Below are 13,094 nucleotides of genomic sequence, written 5' to 3'. Positions count from 1 at the left end.
CCTACCCACACATCCACCTTCAAAACTCAACTGCTTCACAAGTCAGAGCTTATCGTGGAAGTACACCAAGCACTGTCTAGAGCACTTTTGGAGCTGTTATCCCCCCATGTGTGGCTCTCCAGGTTCTCATTCTGGCACAGCAGATTAATTCTGTACGCCTCAGGAGACCCAATCTATCTCAGACAGACCCATTCCTCAGCCCCATCAGTAGGCTTTGATCAGGATTCATTTTCTGCCTTGCTCGCATAAAGAAACAGATAAAAGATAAAGACAGAGAGAAATGCAAAGAAACACCTAAAGAAATCTGTAGCATCAAGAAGAGCTTGAAGTATTCAGGAATTAGAGGAACACACTGCTTCACTCGTCCACTGATGAAACAGCTGACTGTATTTGCTTTCCATTAGTATTTAGTGTAGTACATATCCACAGTGCCTGCAAATGTTTATGTGAAAGTACTTGCATGTGATTCCCTTGAGAACTGAGCTCATTTTCAACAAAATACCACCTACACCTGTGAAGCCACGTGGCTACTGGCCCATTTCACAGAAACTAGAAAATAAGGTCAGCAACTCATATTTCCAATATATAGTTCAGGAAGGGCCTTCTTCCTCGCCCTCCACACCATTCCTCGCTTTCTAGCCCCATCTTGCCTTTCAAGAGTTCAAAGACACAACGCTGTTTGGTGGTTTCTTTCTGTATCACTCTCAGCCTGAAGCTGCTCTGGGGAATAACAGCCTCCTGGTATCAAATGATGCATACAGGTCTGACTACAGCCTTTAAGTGGACAGCACTTGAGCGAAGCGGAGCCTCTCTTTATTCCTTCCTACATTTTTCATGTCTGTTTTTAAAAACAAATCTCTTTTCTGACTTTCATTCCTGTCCTATTTGATGTAAAGCTGCCTCATGAGGATGGACAGCTGTGTTCAGTTGACTCTCAGTCATTTTTAATCACTTTAATCATGAACAACAAACCAGGAGCGATATCGATCATTATTTTTAATGTTGCCATCTTGACTCATTTTATCAGACAAATGTTTAGACATTTGTACACAAAATTGGATTAAAAATGCTAACTTTTTTACTTTCGAGATGATAAATATTCCATTCGATGAATTAAAAGTGCAAAAGTGAGGTCATGTGAAAAAGTAGCATACTAGATTTGAAATCTCAGCGTAGATGTAGGCAGTATAGTTCAGTATAGTTTTATAGATTTAATACATCCCAGAAAAATAAATATAACACATTAAACCAAAGATGCAGAAATTTGTTGTAGTTAAATCTGTTCCTCTTGATCCCAACATTGTATTTCCATTATCGCCACTGACGTTGAATTTGAGAATAATTTTAACCACCGATTTAGCTCTGAAAGATGATCAGCAATCTTTTTGCTTGGCCACAAAAACTACCCCCTTTACAGGCATTTTTCTATCACCTCTAACTGCAATGAAACTAAATTATGTTTTCTGCAATAACATCATTATCACTTTTATTTGAGGAGCACACTATCATCTGGACAGGTCTCTGTCTGTTTTCCTGCTCTAATAGAAACAAGCCTCTAATAAAGTGCCTGAGCTCAGACACTTCAAATTAATCTGCCTCTTTCTAAAGCTTTGGCAGGAGCAGGTACATTTTTCACTCAGATCGAATCTCCAACATGCCATCAAATGTAGCTCATCCAATTTAAACAGTATCAGGACTAAAATTGAAAAATAAACTGTCAGGGTTTAGTTTAGCTCAAGCTGACCACTTTCTCGCTTACAGAGGAGACTTAAGCTCCATGTCAGGTTGGCAGGTGTGAGTACTAACTCAATTAGCGAGAGTCACAGGGCATCTGTTACATCGGCCCACCACAGTGACACACTTTCTCAGAGAACATGAGCCACGTCCACTAATTTTCCAACAACTCAGCAGGCCAACCAAATGGGGAAGTTCACGCTTTTCTACACTGATCAAGAGGGGATTCCTTGAGAGACCAAATAAAACCGTGACAGATTCAGAACTGGAGAAAATAACTACAGACCAGCAAAGTTTAGTTTAGCTTTCCCTCGGGAGGTTAAGTAACCTTGACTTTTTTAGAAGTGTTTGTGATTTAAATCCCTTCTGAATCAAGTATGTCTGTGTTTTTCTTGCACAAACCTCTGTAAATATTAGAGTTGTATGGCTAGCTCAAGCAGTCCTATAAGCAATCTAATCCCATCCAGACAGGAATAACTATATATTGTGGATATTTTCACAATGCTTCTCATTTCTTTTGACCTTTGTTGGATACCGTAGCTAAAGCTAATTTTACATTGTGCATAAAGCTGCCTTATGCCCCTTCATTATGGATTTAGATCTTTGTGCCAACTTTCTGGGTAAAATAACAGTTGGTGGTTCATGCACTGCCTGCTGGCATCCCATATGAAAAAAAAAAAAAAAAAAAAAAGAAGAAAAAGAAGAAAATGGCCCCGGCAGCGACAGGCAAGATATTTATAAACATAAATTAATATATTGTAACAAATCAGTATATTAGAATGATTTCTGAAGGATCATGTAACACTGAAGACTGAATACATTAGAGTTTAAAATACATTATAACAGAAAACAGTTCTTTTAAATTGTAGTAATTTTCCACAATATTACTGTTTTACTGTATTTTTGATCAAATCAGTGCAGCCTTGGTGAGTATAAGAGTCTCCATCATAAATATGGAGAGGAAAAAAAAAAAAAAAAAAACCTTTCAAACTTATTAATTTACATATACAAATGTTTTTCAATGGGTTTCTTTCAGCACACATATACAGGACACGACCTTCCGCAAAACTCACATCCAAACAATATATACCCGCCTTAGTGATAATACAGAGATCCAAATTCCTCTCTAACCAGTAAATGAAATCACAGATGTTAATAATTATGGTTTTCTAAATAAATGTTTGAGTTATCCCTGTCCAAACAGCATTAAAGGCAGCAAAGGACTAATCACACTGCTGGACTGGTGAAAACCAACAATGCGCAAGCCCAGGTAAACAAGGGTATAGGCTGCTCTAGCATGGCACACCGACAGGCATAACAAGACATAGGTTGGCGCAGATCTCAGTTCCCCCCAGGTAAGAGGCGGATCAGTCAGAGAGCTTGTGTTTGGCTTCAGAGCTCATGGGCAGGATGAGCTCTTTGGGTCATGAGCGAAAGCAGATGGGCAGCAGGTTCAACAAGCATGATTTATCATACATTCATGTATAACCGTGACTCTTTTTTTTTTTTTTGGATTTACCAAAACTGATTATATTTAGGCAAATACAGATGGAGCATTACATAAAGCTACTGGAATGATGCAGTAACCAACTTAACATTAGGAAGTAATGACTGTACACAAACAGAACATGTCGCAGTAAATGCTGCTCCACACAAATATCCATGAATCCAATCTGAGTTTAGGTTGCTTATAATAAAGCAATAAGCCCAAAGAAGCCATTGTTTACAGTGATTTTAGAGCAACTAAGGGGCATTGTTAGGCACGAGGACTGGAACTGTCGATTTAATAATGTGCCTTTTGGAACGCAACATGAATATTAATTCTATGATTTTACAGTTGTACTATAAAATACAAAATTATTAATATTGTTATTTATTTTTTTCTTAATCTATTTTACATTGAAATATTACAATAATAATATCTCTTATGTTTAATATTCTTATTTAGAATAAAATATTCTTATTAATATTAATCATATTTAGAAAACCAAACTGTGCAGCCATACAAAAGTACAACAAACATGGAGCTAAAAAAAAATTAATTAAATAAATTAAAATAGCATTTTAAAACAACTTTTTAATCAGAAAAATCCCCAAATTGTGCAGCTTTAGCGAGCGACAATGAAAAACTCCTTAAAATGCTGGATGAAAAGTCCCCAAATTACATGGAAATACATCTTAATTTTATGAGACAATCCAGCCAATGAATATTTTTAGTAATAATGACTAATTAAACAAATGAGGAGCATTTTGCTGATGTTCAACTTCATACTCATCTACTTAACCAGTTATTTCTTTTTACCATTGACTTTACTGATAAATGGTTTAGACTAGTCATAGAGCTATAAACAATTAAAAAATCATTTCTGTACATCAGTTATCGGACATATAAAAACATATACAAAAAAAAAAAAAAAAAAAAAAAAAAAACACACTCCCCATTCCACACACACTCATCTTTCATTAGGTGAAGGGCTAATGCTAATTATTTCAATTGGACATCTAAGACAATGCCTCATGACTGTAGTGTCAAACAGCTGTTGTACGCGTCTGTGTGAATGTCAAGCTAAATGAAAGGGTCATGATGATAACAGCACAGAGAATGCGAACATGCCTGTATGTGCAAGCATGAATGCCCATTTATTACCATCACGCTTGTCTGATGGGGAAAATGGAGCATGGAATATGACTGTGCCATCTGAGCACTTACTAAACATGATAAATAAATGCAACTAACTCCCATCTACGATGCAGAGAAGACACTGAGCTAAATATATACTGTCATTATGAGATATGCCATATTTACAAAGCATCACATTAAACAGCACAGTCATGACAGCTGAAGACGAATCACATGGTCATCATGAACACTGAAAAACGTGGTTGAACATGTGGAGACATCCCGCAGCAGACAGGATCCCATTACCTGTGTAGTGTGTCTAGCTATTTGACTACAGTTTGAGGAATAGGTAAATGTTCAGAACAGACAGATCAAATGATGTTTAGCATGTTTAGAAATCAAATCAGCAGAAAGAAAAAAAATAAAAACAATATATTATTATTATTATTAATAATATTAATACAATTAACAACAAATAATAATAAAAAATATACTACATTCTGCATTGTTTGTGCTATAAGCATCAGAATGGCTAAAACAATGCTATCCACTGCATTCTCTCCTGTCTACATCTGGTATTTAAGGGTTGGAACTGTATGAGTTTTTCACTGTATGATAACAGTCTCATAAAATAGCACGGTATACGGTAATAACTAATCAATTATCATCATCATCATCATCATCATCATCAGTTAAAATGACTTTTTTTTTGGTTGAACAAATGCTTTACACAACAAATGGACACTTTTATCTGCACAGAGGGAATGTGTTCTCAAATATAGGCAAACATGTTTGACGCAGGAAATGCACATCTTTTTGCAGCCACTTTGCATCCATAATTTTTGCAAATTGGATATCTATCAACCATCGAGGACAACCACGAGTTCTTTTTTTCGATATCCAAAGTAACCCCATACAGCAAATTTTAACTTCTTTTCGGCGGGGGATAGAGATTAGAGATGAAAGTCTAAGCAGTCAAAAGGAAAGAAGTTGCATACGAACAGGTGAGATTCTCTGTCTGGTTGTCTGGTTTATATTTTTTCCAATACCGTAGATAAGCAAATGTTTACGATCATGATAATTGTACATCCTCATACTGCTGTACTACTACAACCCTACTGGTATTTTAAGATGTTTTGGTCACAAGTTGACGAGGGAGACACATTCTCATTTAATCCAACCATTTTGTCCACTTGCAAGTTTCAACCACTTCTGTCCTGATTTCTTCAAAGGGAGGGTCTACGGGCAAATGTATGGTCTTTTTCAGATCTTTTGATCTAATGGATGAAATAACAGCTTGCTCGCACAATTTACATATGAACGCGAAAGGAGAACGTTCATATGTTACATACATACAAAACAGCAGCAAATTTAGTTTCTGCTCAGACAGCTGCAAGACCAAGTCTTCAAATTAAACTTGGGTCTTCAGCTGACAAAGTTTAAATCTCATCCGGCTAGTATGCTTCCCATAAAATTTACGCATTAGGTCAGTAGGTGGAGAGTCGGGAGTCTTTTGTGGCTGTTTGAACACATTTGACCATGAAAGTCTACACTACATACGAGTCAAATGTGTTTTCGACTACCTCTGGAAGTGGTCAAAAGTGGACAAGCTCAAAACCTTTTAGACCCTTTTTACACCTGTATTTAGCATCATCCACTTGTGATCCGATCGACCAAAACGCATCTTACCAGTTGTAAGATGGGGCAATGTTGGGGATAGTTACTTTGAAAAGTAATGCATTATTATATTGCGTTACTCCCTAAAAAATTAACAAATTGCGTTACTTGGTTACTTTTTATGAAAAGTAATGCGTTACATTACTTTTGCATTGCTACTTCTAACCTGGGCTGGGCTTGCTTGTTTGATTTTTAATAACAACAAAAAAAGTGGTTTTTTTTGGAAAATCTTAAGGCCCTTTCGCACCCAAAGTGAAATGAATAATGAAGGAAATGCAAATTTATGCCTTGTACAGTAAAGGGCGCAGCTCAAACAAACCTTTCAGCTGTGCTACCATTCTGGATTAACAAAAGAATAGGATACAGGAGAAGAAAGTTCTTATTTCTAAATCTAAAGTAATTTTTGATTATTAGTATGGTTGAATTGGATCATTGAAGGTCAGCAGCAAAGACATTGGTTCATAAAGTGAGATTAAATACATAAAGTATATTTGTGTAATTTAATATAGTTAATTATTACTTGTTTGTGTAAAATTCTGAGATTGCATTTCACTGTTTTTATTCATTTTGAGGATTACTGAATGTTTTGTGCAAGTGAGATGAGTAAATGCATGTTCACATTTAGTCTAGAACTACAATAAGCATCATGTTCACACAGCGCACACAACACCTCTGCACTTCATTTCTCTCAACATGGGGACAGGAGAGCTGTCAGTCAATAAATGTGAAAAAGTAACTTAGATATTTTGTTGTAAATTGAAATAGTAATGAGTTACTTTACTAGTTACTTGAAAAAAGTAATCTGATTACATAACTCAAGTTACTTGGTAATGCGTTACCCAACACCGAAACAGGTCCTCTGTCTCTCACTCACACATACGCATGCAGAACGTCTGACAGTATATATGCATGTATATCAGCTTAGCAGGTTTATTTTCTAGTGTGCTTAAGAGGCTCTGTTCAATCCAGCCGGTAAAATTTCAAGACGGTCCTCAGTCACACTAATGCCTCGCTGAGACAGAGTTAGCATTTGCCACATGAAATGTGCCACACATTTCCATAAATGAAAGCTTGGGTGACCACAAAAAAAAAAAAAAAAAAAAACACCCGAGCTGCATTTAATTCAAATGTTTCTATCACTGCAAGACAAAGTATCATATTTCAAAAAGTGTGGGGGAAAACTGCTATGATATTAAAGCACTGGATGCACAGAAAATAAGTTGACATTTTGATAACATCTTATGTTGCTCAGGGAAAAAGTCATGTGACTTTCAAACAACATTAGAGTCAAAGATTCAATCTTTTTTTTTTTTTTTGGAAGTTGCACGCAAACCTCACTTGGTTTGATTCATGTAGTCTTTTTAATTTAGACAAGATTTTAAACCCAGCAAGCAGCGCATCAGTAAGCCATGGCTTGGTTCTTAAGACAGAGAGTACAAGCAGCAGCTCAATGGTGAGAGCAGAAACAACACATAGAGGCCCCCTGTAACAACAAAGAAGCAGAAAGCGCTTTCTTTCACCGAAGTTCACTTAAACTCTCAATGAATTGTGGTGCACAACTGAAGAAAGAAACAGAGAGCCGAACCACTGACTGTGTGGCTACAGCCATCTCGGGTGGAGAAGAAAAGCCTTTTATAATTTTGGAAGTATTGCTAGGAGAAAAAGGAGATGATAAAAAACATCAATCACAGAATGCAATATTTTTATAAAACTGTTAAAGGAGTGTCTGTTTTTCATGTAGGAGTACTGGGGTTCTTTGCCTTGCGGTTAACATACACTTTTCGAAATTATCTTGGAAAGTTTTTAAATTTTAAGCCTGATAAAAAAACATTCCCAAAAAACATTCAGACTCTAAATCACCGTTCACTGCTATGGATTGGAGTATGAAAAAGCTTTCGGATGTCACACAACATGTGTGCTTGGCCCTGAATATTTTTTTTTTAGCTTTCCCCTCCTGCCATGAAATAGGCATGAAACACCTAGCGTTATGTTGCTTTCCAATTGCAAAGTGCATGGTAAGATTACTAATCTTAACAGAAAAAAAAAAAAATCTCAAAGAATCCTTTTTCTTTCAATGACTTTTTTGCTCACGCATAGATTTGCATAGAAGCATTTCAGTTTGTTTTCCAAATAAACCATCACAGTGAAGATAGATGTTATACCACCTATACACTCAAACACTAAAACACATGGGGAAATCGAGGAGATAAAGCCATCTCTGAGATCTCACCTGTGCCGATGCTCATCGTGAGCTCCCACGCCATGTATAACCTGTCTGCTGCTGTGCCTCGCCTCCTTCTCCGACTCGATGTGCGGTATCAACACGTCCTCCAAGCCAAAGTCAAAGCGCTTGTGTTTGGAATTGTCCGGGAGGAAGAAAAACGCTCCAAAGCACAAGGTGATGAAGGCACTGAGGATGAGGAGGAGGATGAACTTCTCGGAAAGCCGTAAGGTGGCTCTGTGATGCGGGAATGAGGAGGCACCTGGCGAGAGGGTAGGTATCCTACGTCCCGAGAGCGGCAATAGAGCCGGCGTGGTCATATTTTGATGATGAACTGGAATATGGTGGGATAAGTGTCAAGGTTGTTTTGTGTAAGCCACACTATTATCTCATTGCGGTAAAGGGGAGCTTTACTGTCGAATGTCTTCTTATCATAGAAATTGAGGTGTCCTGTAGATCAAAACTGATTCCACTTGCTCTGAAAACAAAGAAAGATATTTTCAGATACTGACTGTCATAACAGCATTCAACAGAAGCTTGCCATTAAAAATAAACTTCAGTTTCCATGGCAATTATGTTAAGCAGCAGAAAGGACATAAGTCTAAATTTTATTAAACAACAGATAGCTCCAGCGATCTAATTTGATTCCTCGGTTCTAGACTAGTAGTCATTTTACAGTGATTAGAAGTAATTTGGGCTATTATTTCTGCAATATTATGTGCCTTTCAAGTGGAGTAGGAGTAGAGTTACAAGCATATGAATGACCGAGCAAAGATGCATAAGTGGAAAACTCTGAATTCTAGATGATACACAAGTTGCAGAGTTGTGATGTTGAAAGGGGAGTGTCAATTTGAGACACTGATAGAACTATATTTGAATTTGATATATATGACTTTGTGAAATCATAATAACAAACGCCCGATTTAAAGGTACGAGTTTCCCATGTGCACTTGAAGGTAGCAATAGACACTGCAAAAATAGTAAGAGTGGTATTCTAGTGTACTATTTTGACACCACCTTGCGTACTGACTAGTAGGTATAACGTTTGGTTTGAAACTTAGAGACCCTTAAAAAAGTATGTTCCATAGTATGAATGAATTTCTGACGTACTACATCCGCCATGTTGCCATGTGACCTACCAACATCACTGCCATTCACAACGCCTCTCTCATGGCCTCATGGGATAGTAAAGTGTTCATCAGATGCACACTCCAGAATCTCACCACAAGTAGTATGTCAGTCGGGTAATTTAATTTATAGTTTTATGAATTTGGACATACTACTCATCTCGCATACTGTTTTTCACCTACTATCTTGTAGGAAAGTAGACTGATTTGGATGCAGGGAGAGGCTTTCTGAGCCAAGAGAGGAAATCTGTGTCGCTCCACTCCACTCAAATACGCTGACCTAGGCCAGCTTTTGGTCTGTTTTGCATGGTGAAAGGCAAAGCCTAGTGTGTTTTTGGCTTATTTCAATACTATTTTTGTTAGTGGAAAAAAAAAAAATACACCAACTAATCGGTCAATTTTTGTCTGAAACGCAACTTACTTGATATTAATTACTCTATATTGAACTCTATAAATATTACACACCCAACTGTGCGGTTTTACTGAATAAAAGCAATGTTGTGAATGTGATTACCTGCAGTACTGTGTGACACTCCAGCATGTGTGATATTGCTTAATTGTAAGGATTAAAAAAAGGAATCTTAACCCACTTATCAAGACCTTTTCCCTACTATTACTATTTCAAACCAAGGGCTAAAAACAAGAGGACAAAACAAGGGCTTTTGGTTCACACATACATATTTAAAGACAAAAATTCATCATGAGGACGTTCAAGCAGACGTTATTGTCCAAAACTACTTTAAATATTGTTTATTTGATGGTCTGGTTTGGACTATATCACGCTCTGGCAAAGCTTTACATTCATGTCAAACATAGGTAGGACTATAGAGTCAAACCAGCGAATGCGAATAACCATTCAAATGAGATCAGCATTATATCAAAACAACAATCATCTTAATGAACATGCGCAAATATATCAAAATCGTCATGTAGACTGTCTTTGAGACACTTTGAGCATGACAATGTGACACCTGTATAAGTGCTTGTGCTTGATTACAGCGCCACATCAAGCGGTTCATACTCAATATATCTCTAATATCAGCCAGTATTTTTTACAGATATATGGATGACACAAATTTGTACACATACCGTGAGGGTCTTTTTATCATTCTGATCCATGATCCTTGCTTTGATCCAAATGCTTCTCGGTGTCAAGGCGGGTTGGGTCGAGTCGTTTTCTTCACGATGAACGGCGAGTCCGCCCTCACCGCCCGTTAGGCGTATTTATCTTAAACTAGCAATACGTTATCGATAGCGAAAAAAATCAGTTTGATAAGACAAAATAGCATCACAACCTAGGTAAACATGAAGAAAACTGTTCGACCGGATAGTGAACACAATGTTACAGCACTAAGAGTTTTCGTTCTGCATGTTAACGATAAAAGTTCCAGTCACATCATGCGCTTACAACGGTAAATATCGCGGAGCGCGCGGACGGTGTTTCAGCACAGGCCTGATCCGCTTGATGCCGTGGCAGCTTCTCTGAACTGGAGAGCGATATCAAGAGCCGACACAATAATGAAAGTAAACCATGGGTGTATCGCAACCGCTGGGTGATCCTATCTACATAATGCCCTATTTTAATAAAAGATCAAGCCGGCCTGCGCTGGACGTGTGCTGCGCCTTTTTCCTCCAGTAAAGGCATTCAGCTGGCAGCCTTGTAGCGGACTGATCCCGTCATGCCGCTGCTGCATCACCTTGTCGGTGCCTCGGGATAAATCGGCGCCATAGACCGTAAATCCACAATTAATGCCTGAAAGTTGTCAGGTTCACGTTCATGTCCCTGCTTCTATGCACTGAAACATTCGCGATTACCACCACCGCCTCCCTTACGTCTTCGTTCCTCCTTTATTTCTGTAGCCGTGTGCGCCGCCAGGCTCCAATATCCAGGATGTTGTTACTGCAACAGCTACTCCTCCTCCTCTCAGTCCTCCAACATCCAGTCAGCTGCCGTTTGGTAAACCCAGGGAGCGTCGTTAAAGTACAAGCCTCTCTAGGCAACGCAAAATCAATAGTGGTAGATTGTGGACAGTTGAGAAAATAGAGCATTTATAGTAGTAATTTCTCAAAGTTCCTAAAGTGGACTTGAAGTACTCTTGTTTTTCTTTTTGTCTACTTTATCTTTGTTTTTCTGTGTTTCTGTATGCTTGTTTATGTTTAGGCTATATTCAATTAGCTGTTTATGGAAAATTAAACATGCACTGTTAAAAAGAATTGTTGGTTTAACTTAAAAAAGTAAGTTACCTGGTTGCCTTAAAATTTTGAGTTCATTGAAATTAAAAATTTGAGTTAATACAATGAAGGCGATTGGTTTAATCAACAGAAACTCAAAATATTTTGTTACCTGAACCACATTAATTATCTAAGTTGATTTGACGAAAGAAAAAATGTTGTGATAACAAATCATGAAAATATTTTTTTACAGCGTCCACGATAGGACTAGATTTCTGAACAGTTCACAATAAAGTTTATGCGAAGAAAAAACTTTAAAAGGTTAAGATGATTATTAGTTGCATGCATTTTATAATTATTTAAATAATGATAAATAAATTATTAATAATAAATAAAATATTCAAAAAAATAATAATAATACAAAATAAATAAGAATATTTCAAAAATAAAAAATAAAAATATTTATCATAGGAATTATAGGAATCATTTACATATAAGCAAATACATGTTAAAAAAATGTAGTGACGCAATTATAGAAATTATTTACATATAATCAAATATATGTTAAACTTTAGATTACGCAATCTTAGGAAAGATATACATTTAATCAAATATATGTTTAAGACTTAGAGGACGCAGTCTTGGGGTTGAATATAAAATAGTTTGCGCCCTTGTACATCATGGATCCATCAAAGTACATGTTCACATTCTGCTGAGCAGCCGAAAAATGAGGCCATTTAGATCAGCCTGTGACTTAGTCCTTGAGCTGCCATAAGTGTAGTTCTTTTCTCTTGATTTAAGGATGATTTACCAGACTAACCCACAGAAAGTGTCAGTGCTGTTGAAGGCTGTGGAGAAAAAATCGTGTGTGAGTCATACTCAAGAAGGCAGTGCCAAGGGACTGGATCTGCTGTCAGTCAGTTTAAGAGGCACACATTTGACACCCTGACAGAAGTCACTGTCAGAAAGAAGGAGTTTCGCTCTGCTGAGTTTCTCAGTTTTCTGTGAGAATACGACACAGATCACTGGCCAAAAGAAGAATCACCTTAAACCTTAGACCATATACAACAAAAAAGACTGGATTAATAGAAAATAATTCACCGCAAACCTCCGTGAAGGCAAAAAGAAGACAAAGATACTGGAAAAAGGAGGTTTATGATGATTGAAAGGTTTATCTATTACTTTAAGAGCAGTAGAGGTGAGACTGAGACCATCCTCCACTGGGCCTGCATAATGAATCAGGATGTGTTCTGAGCCTTTGAACTGAGGAATGGTGAACGATGACAGTTTAAACTCTGCAAGCAAATGAATGGGATACAGCTTCAGCCTTGAGAAGTCCAGGCAAGGGCGAGTTGATTGGCTCCGCAGGACCAAAGCGGCTGTCAATTACGTATCCTGTCACCAATAAATGTAGATAAGAGCGACTGTATCTGACATTCCAGTTAATGAGGTGACACAGCACCGCCCATAATGCTAAATAAAAGGGGAAGTGAGTGGAGGCAAAAACCGTCTCCATAACAGAAGCACCCACATGGAGAAATCT

General features: G+C 37.5%; 1 protein-coding gene across 1 annotated transcript in view; it reads right to left on the bottom strand.

Moving 5' to 3' along the window:
• man1a2 (mannosidase, alpha, class 1A, member 2) overlaps positions 1 to 11,288 on the bottom strand; it is a 96,993-nt gene extending 85,705 nt beyond the window's left edge. Inside the window, exons 1-2 of the mRNA XM_051907024.1 lie at positions 10,469 to 11,288; positions 8,262 to 8,730 (exon numbers count right to left, since the gene is read on the bottom strand). Of these exons, the coding sequence (XP_051762984.1) occupies positions 8,262 to 8,572 (311 nt within the window). The 5' untranslated portion in view covers positions 8,573 to 8,730; positions 10,469 to 11,288. The remainder of the gene's footprint in view (positions 1 to 8,261; positions 8,731 to 10,468) is intronic.
• Between the last annotated feature and the right edge of the window lie 1,806 nt (positions 11,289 to 13,094).

The sequence above is a fragment of the Ctenopharyngodon idella genome, chromosome 9 (genome assembly GCF_019924925.1).
Source record: "Ctenopharyngodon idella isolate HZGC_01 chromosome 9, HZGC01, whole genome shotgun sequence".
NCBI lineage: Eukaryota > Metazoa > Chordata > Actinopteri > Cypriniformes > Xenocyprididae > Ctenopharyngodon > Ctenopharyngodon idella.
Note: the sequence above shows the minus strand (reverse complement) of the source record. Positions and strands in the feature narration are given on the sequence as shown.